The sequence below is a fragment of the Gorilla gorilla genome, chromosome 6 (assembly GCF_029281585.2).
Source record: "Gorilla gorilla gorilla isolate KB3781 chromosome 6, NHGRI_mGorGor1-v2.1_pri, whole genome shotgun sequence".
Taxonomy (NCBI): domain Eukaryota; kingdom Metazoa; phylum Chordata; class Mammalia; order Primates; family Hominidae; genus Gorilla; species Gorilla gorilla.
This window is the reverse complement of record NC_073230.2, coordinates 23678380-23698531: the sequence shown is the minus strand read 5'-3', so window position 1 is coordinate 23698531 and position 20152 is coordinate 23678380. Positions and strand designations below refer to the sequence as shown.

Sequence of the window (20152 nt, the reverse complement as noted above, 5' to 3'; positions counted from 1 at the left end):
CTTAATGAGAAAAATGAAGCTCTTCTAGGAATACTTAAAATACTCTTAATGGTTAGGGAATACTTGCCTTTTGTCTAAAGATGTACAATACAAAAATAAAATAATTCCTTAAAGTACTTAAAAATAGTAGTGACAGCCAGGTAAATATGATAAAGATCATTCATAAAATCTTCCTTCTCCATTGCTTTAAAAACAATAGAAAATAAGCAAAATTAACAGTAGCCAAACAAACATGAGGGGCCCCACTTAATGCATACATTTTTAAAAGTAACAGTCAAGAAAGTAAGTGCAGATGATAATCTGGCTGATGTCTTCTAAACCCTGCCCGTGGATCTCCCAGACCTTGTAATGGGGGCAAAAGTTGATTCATTAAGATAATTCTTTTATTTTTAACTTAGAAGCAGATTGAGAAGCTGAAGTGTGAGAGCCAAGGAGAATCCTTTAAAAGTAGAAAATATCTCAATTTTCTGTGGCATCTCATAGAGACAGAGAAAACTATCAGTGTCTGATTTTGTTTTAACACTCTAATTCATAGAAAATAACCAGGAAAAGTACAATTTGTACTTAAAAAATTATAATGCACATAAGAAGTAAACCTGGGTGTAACCTGAGACCTCTTCCTTCTCCCAAATTATACCTTTTTGTTCTGTAGAAGAACTCAGTGAGAATCTGAATTCAAGGTTAAAAATTCAAAACACAACATTGTAAGAGATTAACAGTGATGGAATAGGAAACAAAATTATTATGAAAGCAGCACTATTAAAGAACTAGTCTCTTAGAGAAACAATACAGCAAGTCAGATAACTGAGGGGAGAAAAGTCAAGATAATGGCAGCATATTCCAACTTAAAAAAATGGTAGCTAAAGTAGAGTAGGTGTTTAGATGACTAAGGCAGCCAATGTGTGGACACTTTTCATGTATCAAGTAGAAAAATAAAGAAATTCTTCAGAAAGCTAAAAGAAAGTTTCCTTGAACTAATTCTATTTGATCTAAAAGGGCATATTTTCAGGAAAAGTTGAGAAATAACAATTGGTAATAAAACTTACTGTGGTTGATTTGGAAATTCCCCATGAAGAATACTTCAGGAAGACATCAAGATGCAAAACCCATAAACAAGCAGAACATAGGATAGTCCAACCTCATATATCTACAGTATTCATTCCAAATATAATGAAGGATTATCTACAAACATCCGAGGGGATGAAGGTGATATCCAAGACTATCACCACAAGCCAAATTTTCCTCTGGTAATAAAGATAAAAGAAAAAAACCTCAAATGTAACAACTATGCGTACTTGGAAGGGCAATGGGGGGGTGGGTGGGGGAAACTGCTTGACACTGAAATACAAGAAAATGAATGGAAAATGGCTGAATGACAAATGGAATATAAGAAGCAGAAGGAAAACATGTAACAATTAAAAATAGTGGCACAGTGATTGCAGATCTGTGAGGGAAAGTATGAACCAAATTTTTATTCCTAGATAAATTATTCTTAAGCAAAAACTCAAGGAACCTAAAAATGTTACGGCTTTTCTTAAAAAAAAATTGCTCCAAAACAACCAACGACTTGCCCATATTCATCTAATAATGTGAATTAAAATGAAAAATTTAGAATTGGGGAAAATTTTGTTAAGTCACTTTCCTTGAAGGTAGATAATGTCTAATGTTAATTATGGCCACGAAATAGAATAAGAATCTAATAAATGTTTTAGATTTAAAACAGCATGATTGACCAGACCTAGACTATGAGCAGAACTTAAAGTGTGCTATCTCCTTCTCTCACAGAAGGAAGTCAGTGAATACTGACTTACAAAAAGAAGTGAGTTGTTATTAAGAGTGCAGTGTCTTTATCCTGCTCATGGCACCTCTTCTTAACCTTTAGAAATTAGACTTCCTGGAAATGAATTATCTGAAATTTAGCAACACTTTTGGTTTTACTACATTTGGTTTTCATTCACTAAAATTACATAATTTAAAATGACATGCATATTATTCCATTTTAATGCAACATTCGTACTTTTAATACTTCATTTGTCTTTCCTGGTTACTACATATATTATTCATAGAGAATTGTTGGAATGATACTTACCTTTCAGAGTAATTATTTATATGTAGTATTTTTTGGTGAGTTTTTATTTTTAAAGAACTTTCCCACATTGTTCATTTTAAGAACATACACTATTTTCTTGACACAAGATATTTTTCTTTAAAAAACTGGTGGCAAAGTTTTGTTTTTGTTTTTAAAATTATTAAGCATTTGCTAGTGGTAAAAACATGAATGTTTCTGTCTTCAAAGATCCTAAGCTCTGTCCTAAAGAAATTTATTTTAATACTTCAAAAAAACTGAATCAGAATATCTCTCATGTTTTCATTCTCTACATGCAGAAGGAAATTTTAAAGTAAGATTTTCTTTTTTCTGAGTTCAGAATTCACTTGTGCATCTTTGTTGAAGTTAAGATCTGGTGATATGGTTGCCTTATTTCATATCTGTGAAGTCAGAAACTTGGCAGGATGTGAGACTATACCTTACTTGCATGCAAATAAGTCAGCCTGACACAGTATCATAGATATTGGTGGAAGATCTGAGACTACAGAGTCAGAGAAAAGACCATTTATAACCATAGCAGTAGCAAGAACAAAAATGTAGCACTCGGTTTTTTTCTGAATTCCAATTTCCATGGAGAGATGCAATTAGAGTTAGTTGTTGCTGGGCAGTAGGGTTCTTTAAAAAGAACCTTGATAGTAGGAAACCCTGGCCTTATACAGGCAAATCAGCCCATCTGCTCCTCAGGAGATAACTCTGGAATGCCAAGTAAGCCTAATCCAGAGAGAGAGAGATGTCCCCATCTTACTGGAAAATAAATCTGTTCTAGGAAGAAATATCTCTATCTCTGCAATTTGTACAAACATCCTTGCAAAGAAAGTATGGAACAAGTTAGCTGTTAATGCCTTTGAAAATGTTTGAATACATGTGGGACTTTTGAAAAATTGTCTCCCTGTAATATCTAGATGTTACCACTTGATCAAACTTACTATTGCAGAATGGATGCTGGTTTCTATTTTTATTGTGGTGTTAATATATTGTTGATGACTATGGACTTTTTGGCTTTTTTCTTAAAAATCTTTGAACTTTATGCTCAATATGAATTTTAAACTGAACTAAAATTTTTAAAATTTAATAGCCAACTAATTTCTAGAGTAAACCTAAGACCTTGAAAACCTTCCTTTCTCATTCTCCAGTATTTTGTCAAAATTATAGCAAATTAAGCTACTAAATAGATAATGTACAGAGTTACAGAGTTTGATGTTTTACTAAGGAACAGCACTGTATTATTTTTAGAACTATGAAATGTAAAGCATTCTAAATGTAATACCAGTAAGAATCACTGAAGTGTGATTTCCTGTGGAATTATTATAGCAAAGATATCACAGATCCCTTGTCTAGTAATTCTTAAGTTTTTGTTCATATTGTGATGATAGAAAAATCTTAAAAGAAGCTAATTAGAATATTAAACTATATGGAATAAAAAATCTTACAGGAAAGTTTGCATAATATGTGTTCTTCTCTAAATCTAATCTAATCTCGGACTACTTATAGTAGTAGAAGTAAGTTCCCCGACTGTTTTAGGAATAGTTTGTGTAGTTTAAGTCTTATTTCTCTCTCACTTATATTGTTGTGATGATTTTTTACTGCTTTCCCCATTTCTAGTTATTTCAGGTTTAGTGAAGTCTATTCCCTGTATTAAAACTGTGTTATTTAATGTGCTTCCAGATACCTGCAATCATCACTGCACCCTTTCTCTTTTAGTCCTTCAACATGCTCTTCAATATTTATTTGTATAAGATAAACCAGACTACTAGCCTGTTCCAGAATATATTCTGTTTATGTCCATATTTTTTTCCTATGTGAAACAATTTTCTATATCCTTGTTTGCTAAAATATGCATTATTCATAGCTTAGTTCAAATGACTATTTCTTGATAGCCTGATGAACTTCAGCATGTATTAATTTTTTTAAAAAATATATGGTCCTTGGCTTTATGTGCCTTCTAGCAATTATGTGTTCCGTTGTAACAAAGATGTTTATGTTTGGTCTATCTAATTTGTGAATTCATTTCTGTTTTTTCCTGCTAGCATGTAAAAGTCACATCTGAGGCTCTGGGTCATGCTGGCAGACATCTTCAGCAAATCATCTTAGATCAATGCTACAATTTTGTTTGTGTGAATGTAAGTCAATTCAAATGATTGAAAGCACTTAAGGATATGAACACATGTAATGTGGAAGAGAACTAATTTGATTCTTAAATATTTATATATGAGATTATGATGAGTTCTTTTACATGTTTTTGGATATTTTATCTTTGAAAGAGAAATAATACTTTCAACAAGCTAATTCCCATAATGAGAAGAGTGGTATTTTGGACAGTATTTTCAATTTTCTGTTTGTACCTGGTCCAAAGTAGGTAATAAGAGACAGGTTTGACTCAATTAGTAGATAAAAATTTGACATGTATAACTTTATGGATATCCTTTAAAATTGTTTCTAAATTAAAAACTAAGCTTGATAAATATTTTGAATGTTATGCATAATCTCTCCATTTATTCCTTGAAATAACTTTTAAGTCATTTAAAAACGTCTTCTCATATCCTTTTATTTTTCTGGTCTTTTAGGTTACAACCTCTGATTTTCAAGAAACCCAGAAGTTACTGAGCATGCTTGAAGAGAGTAATCTTTGCATTTTATATCCTGTTGTTGTTGTTTCAGTAAGTGAAATTAATGCAGATTTTTCTCAAACTTATGCTTCCTTCTTTGTAACTCAATGTACATATTTTTAAAAACTCATCCAATTGAGAGCATTGACCCATACTCAAAAGAAACTCTTGTTTGTGGATTCCTCTGCTTACTCTCTAGCTATGACTTCTATGACTGAATGCCTTTATCATTGCAATCATTTGGTTGAACTGACAGGTTTGGAAATCTTTTTCAACCCAGCAACCAATTTCATATTTTTTCCTTCACTAAAATGGCAAAGTATTCGGCTTAAGTCAACTGGTTGTTTGGATAATTTAAAACAGCTTTATTTAATATATTATCAGAATACCATTAGGGAAGCATTCCAGATGTTAATGTGAGGAAAAAACCTCGTGGAAGAAAGCTGATTCTTGGGTTGTTTCATTTTCTCTGTTCCACCGAAAGCAAAAGTAGAACAAGCAACAAATTAAAGAGAATTCCTAGAAGAATGGCCTATGAAAAATTTTGGGAGATTTTTCCATGAAAATCTAAAAGTATACATTTAATGCAGAATTTATTTGATTAGCCCATTAAACTGTATAGCAGAGGGGACTATCAGAGAGTAAACTCAGGAAGGAACAAAATCAGAGCCCAAGCCCTCTAAATTGGCTGAGGAGCAGAATGTATAGTTGGTAGCATTTTGCTGTGTGAAGGGGTTCCAGACCGTAAATTCTCAGAAGTGCCTAGCAGCTTCGAAGTTCCTAAAGCTCAGGCGCATCCCATACTGTGGGAATTTAATTCTTGTCAGGTAAGATTAGTAATAAAGAATAAAGATAATTTGCAATATAAATAACTCTTGACTGAGTAATGCAAGTAGTAACAAATTAGCAACTATGGGAGATTTAATTAATTCAGTGGCCTCTTTATTTGGTCATATACCATAAAGATAACTTTCATGATTGCATCTGGTTTTGAAACCCAAGCTTCTTATGTAATTGATCTTCATAGAACACAAGCTTTCATTGAGATTTTTAGAAACAATATGGAATATATCCAATGTTGGAAGCCTCTGAGGCTCTTAGGATAGAGATAAGTTCAAAGTTCTGTGTTTGGCCTTTTATTCCTCTCTCCACATTTACTTGCTTAGAAATTTCATTTTTCCATGTTCCCAGATATGGTGATGAGGCCGTCCAATGTAGTGAAAATAACAAAGGCTTTGAACTCAGAACACTTGTTTCTTGGTCTAGTTACTTAATTGTTCTGAGGTTTGGTTTCCTCGACGTAGAAACAAGGCTAATAACTCTACTTCTTAAGTTGTTATAAGGATGAAAGTGAATGAATGCAAAATGTAGTTTCTAGCACACTGCTAGGCCCTGATCAGGCATGTGAAGTTAGTTTTGTTTAATAGTATGGTCCTCTTTTTTGTCTTTGGATGAGATGACTCCAAATTAACTTCCACAGCTCTAATCTGATTCCTAAGCTTCAGCCATGTATTTCCCAACATTTTTTTTAAATTATACTTTAAGTTCTGGGGTACATGTGCAAAATGTGCAGGTTTATTACATAGGTATACATGTGCATGCTGGTATGCTACACCCATCAACTTGTCATTTACATTAGGTATTTCTCCTAATGCTATCCCTCTCCCAGCCCCCCACTCCCCAACAAGCCCCAGTGTGTGATGTTCCCCTCCTTGTGTCCATGTGTTCTCATTGTTCAGCTACCACTTATGAGTGAGAACATGTGGTGTTTGGTTTTCTGTTCTTGTGTTAGATTGCTGAGAATGATGGTTTCTAGTTTCATCTATGTCCCTGCAAAGGACATGAACGCATCCTTTTTTATGGCTGCATAGTATTCCATGGTGTATATGTGCCACATTTTCTTTATCCAGTCTATCACTGATGGGCATTTGGGTTGGTTCCAAGACTTTGCTATTGTGAACAGAGCTGCAGTAAACATACGTGTGCATGTGTCTTTATTGTAGAATGATTTATAATCCTTTTGGTATATACCCAGTAATGGGATTGCTGGGTCAAATGGTATTTCTGGTTCTAGATTCTTGAGGAATTGCCACACTGTCTTCCACAATGTCACCAACAGTGTAAAAGCATTCCTATTTCTCCACATCCTCTCCAGCGTCTGTTGTTTCCTGACTTTTTAATGATTGCCATTCTAACTGGTGTGAGATGGTATCTTATTGTGGTTTTGATATGCGTTTCCAGTGATGATGAGCATTTTTTCATGTTTCTTGGCTACATAAGTGTCTTCTTTTGAGAACTGTCTGTTCATATCTTTCACCCATGTTTATGGGGTTGTTTGATTTTTTCTTGTAAATTTGTTTAAGTTCCTTGTAGATTCTGGATATTCGACCTTTTTCAGATAGATAGATTGCAAACATTTTCTCCCATACTGTAGGTTGCCTGTTCACTCTGATGGTAGTTTCTTTTGCTTTGCAGAAGCACTTTAGTTTAATTAGATCCCATTTGTCAATTTTGGCTTTTGTTGCCATTGCTTTTGGTGTTTTAGTCATGAAGGCCTTGCCCATCTTTATGTCCTGAATGGTATTGCTTAGGTTTTCTTCTAGGGTTTTTATGGTTTTAGGTCTTATGTTTAAGTCTTTAATTGATCTTGAGTTAATTTTTGTATAAGGCATAAGGAAGGGATCCAGTTTCAGCTTTCTGCTTATGGCTAGCCAGTTTTCCCAGCACCATTTATTAAATAGGGAATCCTTTCCTCATTGCTTGTTTCTGTCAGGTTTGTGAAAGATCAGATGGTTGTAGATGTGTGGTGTTATTTCTGAGGTCTCTGTTCTGTTCTATTGGTCTATATATCTGTTTTGGTACCCAGTACCATGCTGTTTTGGTTACTGTAGCCTTGCAGTATAGTTTGAAGTCAGGTAGCGTGATGCCTCCAGCTTTGTTCTTTTTGCTTAGGATTGTCTTGGCAATGCAGGCTCTTTTCTGGTTCCATATGAACTTTAAAGTAGTTTTTTCCAATTCTGTGAAGAAAGTCATTGGTAACTTGATGGGGATAGCACTGAATCTATAAATTACTTTGGGCAGCATGGCCATTTTCACAATGTTGATTCTTCCTATCCATGAGCATGGAATGTTCTTCCAATTGTTTGTGTCCTCTTTTATTTCCTTGAGCAGTGGTTTGTAGTTCTCCTTGAAGAGCTCTTTCACATTCCTTGTAAGTTGGATTCCTAGGTATTTTATTCTCTTTGTAGCAATTGTGAATGGGAGTTCACTCATGATTTGGCTCTCTATTTGTCTGATATTGGTATCTAGGAATGCTTGTGATTTTTGCACGTTGATTTTGTATCCTGAGACTTTGCTGAAGTTGCTTATCAGCTTAAGGAGATTTGGGGCTGACGTGATGGGGTTTTCTAAATATACAATCATGTCATCTGCAAACAGAGACAATTTGACTTCCTCTTTTACTAATTGAATACCCTTTATTTCTTTCTCTTGCCTGATTGCCCTGGCCAGAACTTCCAGTACTATGTTGAATAGGAGTGGTGAGAGGGGGCATCCTTGTCTTGTACCTGCCTGCCTTTCTTTCTTTCTTTCTTTTCTTTCTTTCTTTCTTTCTTTCTTTCTTTCTTTCTTTCTTTCTTTCTTTCTTTCTTTCTGTGTGTCTGTCTGTCTTTCTTTCTTTCTGTCTTTCTTTCTTATACTTTAAGATCTAGGGTACATGTGCACAATGTGCAGGTTTGTTACATAGGTACACATGTGCCATGTTGGTATGCTGTACCCAGTAACTCGTCGTTTACATTAGGTATTTCTCCTAATGCTGTCCCTGCCCACTGCCCTCACCCCACTACAGGCCCCCATGTTTGATGTTCCCCACTCTGCGTCCAAGTGTTCTCATTGTACAATTCCCACCTATGAGTGAGAACATGCAGTATTTGGTTTTCTGTCCTTGCAATAGTTTGCTCTGAATGATAGTTTCCAGCTTCATCCATGTCCCTACAAAGGACATGAACTATCATTTTTTATGGCTGCATAGTATTCCATGGTGTATATGTGCCACATTTTCTTAATCCAGTCTATCGTTGATGGGCATTTGGGTTGGTTCCAGGTCTTTGCTATTGTGAATAGTGCCGCAATAAACATAGGTGTGCATGTGTCTTTATAGTAGCATGATTTATAATCTTTTGGGTATATACCCAGTAATGGGATCTCTGGGTTAAATGGTATTTCTAGTTCTAGATCCTTGAGGAATTGCCACACTGTCTTCCACAATGGTTGAACTAGTTTGCAGTCCCACCAACAATGTAAAAGTGTTCCTATTTCTCCACATCCTCTGCAGCATCTGTTGTTTCCTGACTTTTTAATGATCACCATTCTAACTGGTGTGAGATGGTATCTCATTGTGGTTTTGATTTGTATTTCTCTGATGGCCAGTGATGATGAGCATTTTTTCATGTGTCTGTTGGCTGCATAAATGTCTTCTTTTGAGAAGTGTCTGTACCTATCCTTTGCCCACTTTTTGATGGGGTTGTTTGTTTTTTTCTTGTAAATTTGTTTAAGTTCTTGGTAGAGTCTGGATATTAGCTCTTTGTCAGATGGGTACATTGCAAAAATTTTCTCCCGCTCTGTAGGTTGCCTGTTCACTCTGATGGTAGTTTCTTTTGCTGTGCAGAAGCTCTTTAGTTTAATTAGATCCCATTTGTCAATTTTGGCTTTCGTTGCCATTGCTTTGGTGTTTTAGTCATGAAGTCTTTGCCCATGCCTATGTCCTGAATGGTATTGCTTAACTTGAACTCATCTCTGCACCAAGCGGACCTAATAGACATCTACAGAAGTCACCACCCCAAATCAACAGAATGTACATCCTTTTCAGCACCACATCACACTTATTCCAAAATTGACCATATAGTTGGAAGTAAAGTATTCCTCAGCAAATGTAAAAGAACAGAAATCGTAACAGTCTGTCTCTCAGACCACAGTGCAATCAAATTAGAACTCAGGATTAAGAAACCCATTCAAAACTGTACAACTACATGGAAACTGAACAACCTGCTCCTGAATGACTGCTGGGTAAATAACAAAATGAAGGCAGAAATACAGATGTTCTTTGAAATCAATCAGAAGAAAGACACCGCATGCCAGAATATCTGGGACACATTTAAAGCAGTGTGTAGAGGGAAATTTATAGTACTAAATGCCCACAAGAGAAAGCAGGAAAGATCTAAAATCGACACCCTAACATTACAATTAAAACAACTAGAGAAGCTTGAGCAAACACATTCAAAAGCTAGCAGAAGGCAAGAAATAATTAAGATCAGAGCAGAACTGAAGGAGATAGAGACACAAAAATCCCTTCAAAAAATCAATGAATCCGGGAGCTGGTTTTTTGAAAAGATCAACAAAATAGATAGACCACTAGCAAGACTAATGAAGAAAAGAGACAAGAATCAAATAGACGCAATAAAAAATGATAAAGGGGATATCACCAGCGATCCCACAGAAATACAAACTACCATCAGAGAATACTATAAACACCTCTACTCAAATAAACTACAGAACTAGAAGGAATGGATAAATTCCTGAACACATACACCCTCCCAAGACTAAAGCAGGAAGAAGTTGAATCCCTGAATAGACCAATAACAGACTCTGAAATTGAGGCAATAATTAATAGCTTACCAACCAAAAAAAATCCAGGACCAGACCGATTCACAGCCGAATTCTACCAGAGGTACAAAGAGGAGCTGGTACCATTCCTTCTGAAACTATTCCAATCAATAGAAAATGAGGGAATCCTCTCTAACTCATTTTATGAGGCCACCATCATCCTGATACCAAAGCCTGGCAGAGACACAACAAAAAAAGAGAAATTTAGACCAATATCCTTGATGAACAACGATGCAAAAGTCCTCAATAAAATACTGGCAAACCGAGTCTTGTGCTAGTTTTCAGAGGGAATGCTTCCAGTTTTTGCCCATTCAGTATGATATTGGCTGTGGGTTTGTCATAAATAGCTCTTATTATTTTGAGATACGTTCCGTCAATACTTAGTTTATTGAGAGTTTTTAGCATGAAGGGCTGGTGAATTTTGTCAGAGGCCTTTTCTGCATCTATTGAGATAATCATGTGGTTTTTGTTGTTGGTTCTGTTTATGTGATGGGTTACATTTATTGATTTGCATATGTTGAACCAGCCTTGCATCCCAGGGATGAAGCCGACTTGATTTCAGTGGATAGGCTTTTTGATGTGCTGCTGGATTTCGTTTGCCAGTATTTTATTCAGGATTTTCACACCAATGTTCAACAGGGATATTGGCTTAAAATTTTCTTTCTGTTGTCTGTCAGGTTTTGGTATCAGGATGATGCTGATGCAGTCGTGATATGCTCTCTGTCATTTTTTATTGTGTCTATTTGATTCTTCTCTCTTTTCTTTTTTATTAGTCTGGCTAGCGGTCTATCTATTTTGTCAGTCTTTTCAAAATGTCATCTCCTGGACTCATTGATTTTTTTGAAGGGTTTTCTGTGTCTCTATCTCCTTCAGTTCTGCTCTGATCTTAATTATTTCTTGTCTTCTGGTAGATTTTGAGTTTGTTTGCTCTTGCTCCTCTAGTTCTTTTCATTGTGATGTTGGGGTATTGATTTTAGATCTTTCCTGCTTTCTCTTGTGGGCATTTAGTACTATAAATTTCCCTCTACACACTGCTTTAAATATGTCCCAGAGATTCTGGTACTTGTGTCTTGGTTCCCATTGGCTTCAAAGAACATCTTTATTTCTGTCTTCATTTTGTTATTTACCCAGTAGTCATTCAGGAGTAGGTTGTTCAGTTTCCATGTAGTTGTACAGTTTTGAGTGAGTTTCTTAATCCTGAGTTCTAATTTGATTTCGTTGTGGTCTGAGAGATGGTTTGTTATGATCTCCATTCTTTTACATTTGCTGAGGAGTGTTTTACTTCCAATTATGTGGTCAATTTTAGAGTAAGTGTGATGTGGTGCTTAGAGGAAGGTATATTCTCTTGATTTGGGGTGGAGAGTTCTGTAGATTTCTATTAGGTCCATTTGTATCAGAGCTGAGTTCAAGTCCTCGTTATCCTTGTTAATTTTCTGTCTCGTTGAACTGTCTAATATGGACAGTGGGGTGTTAAAGTCTCCCCCTATTATTGGGTGGGAGTCTAATTCTCTTTGTAGGTCTCTAAGAACTTGCTTTATTAATCTGGGTCCTCCTGTATTGGGTGCATATATATTTAGGATAGTTAGCTCTTCTTGTTGCATTGATCCCTTTACCATAGGTAATGCCCTTCCTTGTATTTTTTTATCTTTGTTGGTTTAAAGTCTATTTTATCAGAGACTAGGATTGCAACACCTGCTTTTTTTTTTGCTTTCCATTTTCTTGGTAAATTTCATCTATCCTTTTATTTTGAGTGTATGTATGTCTTTGCATGTGAGATGGGTCTCCTGAATGTAGCACACTGATGGGTCTTGACTGTTTGTCCAATTTGCCAGTCTGTGTCTTTTAAATTGGGCATTTATTCCATTTACATTTAAGGTTAATATTGTTATGTGTGAATTTGATCCTATCGTTATGATGCTGGCTGGTTATTTTGCCCGTTAGTTGATGCAGTTTGTTTATAGCATCAATGGTCTTTACAATTTGGCATGTCTTTGCAATGGCTGGTAACCGGTTGCTCCTTTCCATGTTTAGTGCTTCCTTCAGGAGCTCTTGTAAGGCAGGCCTGGTGGTGACAAACTCTCTCAGCATTTGCTTGCCTGTAAAGGATTTTATTTCTCCTTCACTTATGAAGCTTAGTTTGGCTGGATATGAAATTCTGGGTTGAAAATTCTTTTCTTTAAGAATGTTGAATATTGGCCCCCACTCTCTTCTGGCTTGTAGAGTTTCTGCTGAGAGAGCCGCTGTTAGCCTGACGGGCTTCCCTTTGTGGGTAACCTGACTTTTCTCTTCAGCTACCCTTAACCTTTTTTCCTTCATTTCAACCTTGATCAGTCTGACGATTCTGTGTCTTGGGGTTGCTCTTTTCGAGGAATACGTTTGTGGTGGTCTCTGTATTTCCTGAATTTGAATGTTGGCCTGCCTCGCTAGGTTGCAGAAATTCTCCTGATTAGTATCCTGCAGAGTGTTTTCCAACTTGGTGTCATTCTCCCCGTCACTTTCAGGTACACCAATCAGACATAGATTTGGTCTTTTCACATAGTCCCGTATTTCTTGGAGGCTTTGTTCGTTTCTTTTCACTCTGTTTTCTCTAATCTTGTCTTCTTGCTTTATTTCATTAAGTAATCACTGATATACTTTCTTCTGCCTGATCGATTCAGCTATGGAAACTTGTGTATGCTTCACGAAGTTCTTGTGCTGCGTTTTTCAGCTGTACCAGGTCTTTTATATTCTTCTCTACACTGGTTATTCTAGTTAGCTATTTGTCTAACCTTTTTTAAAGGTTCTTAGCTTCCTTGTGTTGGGTTAGAACATGCTCCCTTAGCTCGGAGGAGTTTGTTATGACCCACCTTCTGAAGCCTACTTCTGTCAGTTTGTCAGACTCATTCTCCATCCAGTTTTGTTCCCTTGCTGGCGAGGAGTTGTGATCCTTTGAAGGAGAAGAGGCATTGTGGTTTTTGGACTTTTCAGCCTTTCTGCACTGGTTTCTCCCCATCTTTGTGGTTTTATCTACCTTTGGTCTTTGATGTTGGTGACCTCCGGATGGGGTTTTTGTGTGGATGTCCTTTTTGTTGATGTTGATGCTATCCTTTCTGTTTATTAGTTTTCCTTCTAACAATCAGGCCCCTCAGCTGCAGGTTTGTTGGAGTTTGCTGGAAGTCCACTTCAGACCCTGTTTGCCTGGGTATGGTCAGCAGAGGCTGCAGAACAGCAACTATTGCTGTCTGATCCTTCCTCTGGAAGCTTCGTCCCAGAGGGGCACCCACCAGATGCCAGCCAGAGCTCTCCTGTATGAGATGTCCATCAGCCCCTACTGGGAGGTATCTCCCAGTCAGGCTACGTGGGTGTCAGGGACCCACTTGAGCAGGCAGTCGGTCCATTATTAGAGCTCAAATGCTGGGCTGGGAGAACCACTGCTCTCTTCAGAGCCATCAGGCGGGGACGTTTAAGTTTGCTGAAGCTGCGCCCACAGCTGCCCCTTCCCCCAGGTGCTCTGTCCCAGGGAGATGGGGGTTTTATCTATAAGCCCCTGACTGGGGCTGCTGCCTTTTGTTCAGAGATGCCCTGCCCAGAGAGGTGGAATCTAGAGAGGCGGAATCTAGAGAGGTGGTCAGCCTCACTGAGCTCTGGTGGGTTGCATCCAGTTCGAACCACCCAGTGCCTTTGTTTACACTGTAAGCATAAAACCGCCTACTTAAGCCTCAGCAATGGTGGACGCCCCTCCCAGCACCAAACTGGAGCATCCCAGGTTGATCTCAGACTGCTGTACTAGCAGCAAGAATTTCAAGCCAATAGATCTTAGCTTGCTGGGCTCTGTGGTTATGGGTCCCACTGAGCCAAACATTGGAGGGAATCTCTGGGTCTGCCAGTTGCAAAGACCTTGGGAAAAGCACAGTATGTGGGCAACAGTATACTGTTCCTGCAAGTACAGTCTGTCATGGCTTCCCTTGGCTAGGAAAGGGAAATCCCCTGACCCCTTGCACTTCCCAGGTGAGGTGACGCCCCACCCTTCTTCAGCTCGCCCTCTGTGGGCTGCACCCACTGTCCAACCAGTCCCAGTGAGATGAACTAGGTACCTCAGTTGGAAATGCAGAAATCACCTGCCTTCTGCGTGGATCTTGCTGGGAGCTGCAGACGGGAGCTGTTCCTATTCAGCCATCTTGAGTTGTCTCACTATTTCCCAATATTTTATTAGGTACTTCCATTGGAGTACTCCCCTTTCAAATTTAGCCTATCAGATATATCACAGAAGCACATTCTCTGTAAGTTGACTTCTTTTCTTAATGGTAGTACAGCTGTGGCTATACAGGCACCCAAATTGGAATCTGCCACCTGTGAGTTTTCCTTTTACGTTTCTCTCTCTGTCCCCCTCCACCAAATGCACAAAGACAGGCACATAGGCTCTCTTATAATTACTTTTTGAGTTAGAGTCTCACTGTTTTGCCCAGGCTGGATTGCAGTGGCATGATTATGGCTCACTGCAGACTCAACCTTTTGGGCTCAAGTGATCCCTCCAGCTCAGCCACTTGAGTAGCTGAGGCTACAGGTGGATGCCGCCACATTTGGTTAATTTTTTTTTTCTATTTTTTGTAGAGATGGGGTCTCACTTTGTTGCTCAGGCTGTTCATGAACTCCTGGCCTCAAGCAATGCTCCTGCCTTCCAAAGTGCTGGGATTACGGTCCTGAGCCACTGTGCTTAGCCCTCAGTTTTGAACTGTTAGTTCTTCTGTTCATTGCTATTGTGTCTGAGTCCTAGGCTTTTTTATTGCCTCTGTAAATATTTGAATTTAGTTTTCTCTTGACTTCTGTTGAGTTCCATCTCGTGTGTCCCAGTGAATGGCAGAATTGTCTGGCTCTCTGTTGTTCCCGTACCAAGCTAAGAGAAAAGATAACCCTTTTGTTAGGGTGTACATGTCTCTCACAACTAGTTTTAAAATAGAATTAAAAGTCTGTATGCTAAAATATAGTACAATGTTTATTTTAAATCAGAACATTATCCCTTTATAATACTTGAACGTAGGCATACTTCAGTTTATTGCACTCTGAAGATACGTGTTTTACAAATTGAAGTTTTTTGGCAACCCTGTGTCTGGCAAGTCTATTGGTACCATTTTTCCCACAGTGTATGCTCACTTTCTGTCTCTATCACATTTTGGTAATTCTCACAATATTTTAAACTGTTTCATCTTTATTATATCTGCTATGGTAGTCTATGATCAGTGATCTCTGATATTACTATTATTGTGTTGGAACACTGCAAATCATATCTGCATAAGGTGGCAAGCTTAACTGATAAATATTGTGTGTGTTCTGATTGCCTTTTGACTGTTTTCCTCATCTCTCTCCTTCTCTTTGAGATTCCCTGTTCCCTGAAACAAAACAATACTGAAATCAGGCCAATTAATAACCCTACAATGACCCCTGTGTGTTCAAGTGAAAGGAAGAGTCCTGTGTCAGTCACTTTCAATCAAAAGATACAAAGCCTAATTTAGAGCAAGGCCCTAATTCCCTTCAATTCTGTGAAGGCTGCAGAAAGTGAAGAAGTTACAGAAGAAGAGTTTGAAGCTAGCAGTTTATTCATGTGGTTTAAAAAGACAGAATTGTCTTCATAACAGAAAAGTGCAAGGTCAAGTAGCAAGTGCTGATGTTGAGGCTGCACTAAGTTATCCAGAAGATCTAGCTGAGATAATTGATGAACATAGCAATGCTAAATGACAGATTTTTCAATGTAGATGAGACAGCCTTCTATTGGAAGAACATGCCAGGTAGGGCTTTTATGGACAGAGAAGAGAAGTCAATGCCTAGCTTCAAATGATAGGCTGACACTTGTTAGGAGCTAATGCAGCTAGTGACTTTCAGTTGAAGGCAGTGCTCACTTACCATTCTGAAAATCCTAGGACCCTTAAGAATTATGCTAAGTCTACTCTGTGTCTGTGCTCTATAAATGGAAGAACAAAACCTGGATGACAGCACATCTGTTTACAGCGTGGTTTACTGAATATTTTAAGCCCACTTTTGAGACTTACTGCTCAGAAAGAAAGATTCCTTTCAAAATATTACTGCTTATTGACAATGTACCTAGTTACCCAAGATCTTTGATGGAGTATAAGCAAATTAATGTTACTTTATATCTGCTAACACGACATTTATTCATCAGCTTATAAATCAAGGAGTCATTTAGATTTTCATGTCTTATTTTTGAAGAAATACCTTGTGTAAGGCTATCACTGCCCTAGACAGATTCCTCTGATGGATCTGAGCAAAGTAAATTGAAAACCTTCTGGAAAGGATTCACCCTGTTAGTTGTCATTAGGAACATTCATGATTCTTGGGGGGTCATAATCCAACCCTCACGGAAGACTTGGAGGGATGTGACTTCAACAGGGGAAGTAACTGCTGATGTGGTGGCAATAGCAAGAGAATAGAAGTAGAGTCTGAATATATGACTGAATTGCTGCAATTTCATAAAACTTAGATGGATGAGGAGTTGCTTCTTATGGATGAGCAAAGAGAAAGTGGTTTCTTGAGATGGAATCTACATCGGGTGAAGATACTGTGAACGTTGTTGGAATGACAATAAAGGATTTACAATATTATATAAACTTAGTTGATAAAGCAGTGGCAGGGTTTGAGAAGATTAAGTCCAACTTTGAAAGAAATTCTGTTGTGGGTCAAATGCTATCAAACAGTATCCCATTCTACAGAGAAATTTTTTTGTGTGAAAAGAAGGATCACTGTAGGCAGCGAACTATGTTGTTGTCTTATTTTAAGAAGTTGCCACATCCACCCAACCTTCAGCAACCACCACCGTGAACAGTCAGGAGCCATTATGCCAGCAAAAAGATTAGGACTCACTGAAGGCTCAAATGTTCATTAGGATTTTTAGCAATACACCATTTTAATTTAAGATATGTATATTATTATTTAGTCATAATGCTATTGTGCACTTAACGGACAATAGTATAATGTAAATATGACTTTTATATGCCATGGGAAATAAAAAATGTCATGTGACTCATTTTATTGTGATATTTGCTTTATTGGCTCCAGTAGTCTGGAGGGAAACTCCCAATATTTTTGAGGTATGCTTGTTACTTTCTCATTGCATAGGCTGACTTAGTGTGGTGATATTATGAGCATTATTGCCTTAATAGAAAAATGTGTCACTAGATTATATCTAGCATCTGTATCCATAGGATGGAGCAAATCGCTAGAAAGGGTACAGTAAGTAATGCTGGCTTCTTGGATGGAGAGGCAAGTGAATAGTGTCTGGGTGTTTGAATTGTCCTGTCAGTGATTGTGAATATGACTGATCAGGCTTCATCCTTTTTCCTTCTGATACCGCCTTCACCAAAAATGGCCAGAAAGCAATTTCAGTTTTCCTATTAATGAAAATTTGGCAGGACATTTCAAATGTGCACCAAATTAATAGATGTATGGAAAATATAATTATAAAATAGAGTAAAATGAAAGTCTTAAATCTAGATATATCACAGTTTTCTCATTAGTAAGAGGAAAAACTACTGATACACATACATACATAGACTGTTTGCATGTGCAAATTCATATGCAGACATGTATACATATGTTTGTAATTGGAAAATTGCATATCAGGCACTTCAGAGGCTATAGTGTTCTCTGTCATTCTGTCTGAATTAACTTTTCTGGAAGATTAAACCAAGAAAGAGGCCCTACCACAAGCTTTTTTTTTTTTTTTTTTTTTAAATATAAGACTTTTGTTAAACAACTTTAAAATTTGAAAAGAATGGCCAAAAGGAGTGTGATCACTTGCTTCCCTAAACAAGTAGGTTTTATTCATCAGAAAATATATTACAAAATGATATCAAAGTTATAGAAAAATATGTCCGTTTTTATTTTTGAGTTATGTGATTCCACAGATATTCAGTGCATTTATTGTAGATGTTTAAAGGCCATTTTGTCTTGGCTGAGATTTGCAATGGTTTACAACGGTTCTTTTTCTTATACAAGGGTCTTCAAGTTCCAATTTCAGTCCATCTGAAGTAGCCAAGTAAAATTGTGGCTATTAGACATTTATGAGGCTTTTCAATAGAGAGACTAGTTAAGGTTGTCATTTGCAACATCATCACTTTTTACTCTACAAGAACAGATATTTAAAGAAAAATGAGGCTGAATGTCAACTTAGGTGGGCATTTGGCAAAAACAACATTGGGTTAGGTTTAAGTGGTTGAAATTTGTTTCAGGATACAATACTGATGAAACCTCCATTGTCTCTTACGTTCTCAAGTATATAAAAATACTTTGGAATTCCCTGGTATCTGTCATTCAATAGATATTCTAAAGGGACATGTAACTTTGAACCTCATCTATATTATTTCTCCTGGAAGAAGTTAAGCAGTGAGTGGATAGTTAATGGTGCTTGGTTGTTGGTACATTGGTATCTAGCATAATTGGATTTTATTTTTAGGTTCTGCAGAGATCTTGACTACATGAAGATCAACTTTTTGTCTCTAATGAAAGGTGAAATGGGCTAGAGATTATTTAACGTGGGAAATTTTTGTTAGCTAAGATAAATTGGCACTTGTAAGAGGCTACTATTCTAAGATCCACTTACAGAAGGGAACAAATTTTCACCATGAAGAGCAGAAAAAAAAATTCGAGACTTTGTTTTTAAAAGAGATAAGATACTTATTAAAATAGTCTTATCTTCTTAAAATCCTTTAGGTTATGTTTGCAAAATTAAGCTTTTTGTATCATCTTGTAGACATTATATAATAGTATGCTGTAATATGCTTCATTTCAAGTGGTTATTGATTGATTGATTGATTGACTGAGACAGGATCTCACTCTATTGTCTAAGCTGGAGTATACTGTGATCATAGCTCAATGAAGCCTCCATCTCCCAGGCTCAAGTGATCCTCCTGCCTCAGCCTCCTAAGTAGCTGGGAGTACAGGTGCACACCACTATGCCTGGCTAATTTTTTTAATTTTTGGTAGAGATGAGGTCTTGTTGTGCTGCCCAGTCTGGTCTTAAACTCCTGAGCTCAAGCAATCTTTCCACCTTGGCCTCCCAAAGTGTTGGAATTACAGACGTAGCCACTGCACCCAGCTTTGAGGTGGTTATTTTTTCTAAAATATTTTTAGGGTACTTATAGATTTCTAAAAATATTCATTATTAATCCTTTGATATTAGAAATATTTTTGGACCATCTCTTCAGTCATTATTCTCCTTTATTTTTATATGTTTTATGTAGTCTTCTTTTGAGAAGTTCTCATTTCTGTGCTATTTAGCATGATTTAAGGAGTCTGCCAATATTACTTTGACCAACTTAATAAAATACTTATGTTTTGCTAGATGTAACTATTTTATTGTAATTATATTGAATTCTCAGAATTCTACAGATTTTTACTATCATCTACTCTATTAGTCTGTTTTCACACTGCTATAAAGATACTACCCTAGACAGGACAACCTGTAAACAAAGGAGGTTTAATTCTCACAGTTCCACATGGCTGGGGAGGCTTCAGGAAACTTAAAATCATGGTGGAAGGAGAAGCAGGCACCTTCTTCAAAAGGCGACAGGTGAGAGAAGAATGAAGGAGGAACTTCCAAACACTTACAAAACCATCAGATCTCAGGAGAACTCACTATCACGAGAACAGCATGGGGGAAACCACCCCCATGTTTCAATCGCCTCCCTCCCTTGACACATCAAGATTATCGGTCCCGCCTTTGACATGTGGGAATTACAATTTGAAATGAGATTTGGGTGGGAACACAGACCCAAACCATTTAGAGACT

General features: G+C 37.2%; 1 protein-coding gene and 1 long non-coding RNA gene across 4 annotated transcripts in view; one reads left to right on the top strand and one right to left on the bottom strand.

Annotated features, from left to right (window-relative positions):
- Positions 1 to 20152, top strand: part of CRPPA (CDP-L-ribitol pyrophosphorylase A) — a 330476-nt gene that overhangs the window by 160613 nt on the left and 149711 nt on the right. For all 3 annotated transcript variants that reach the window (XM_019030382.4, XM_031012648.3, XM_055347369.2), the window contains 2 exons: positions 4135 to 4227; positions 4672 to 4764. In XM_019030382.4, the coding sequence (XP_018885927.3) occupies positions 4135 to 4227; positions 4672 to 4764 (186 nt within the window). The remainder of the gene's footprint in view (positions 1 to 4134; positions 4228 to 4671; positions 4765 to 20152) is intronic.
- The window catches only part of LOC129523774 (uncharacterized), a 31956-nt gene continuing 26431 nt past the window's right edge, over positions 14628 to 20152 (bottom strand). Inside the window, exon 3 of the long non-coding RNA XR_008667383.2 lies at positions 14628 to 15247. This is a non-coding gene — a long non-coding RNA (uncharacterized lncRNA). The remainder of the gene's footprint in view (positions 15248 to 20152) is intronic.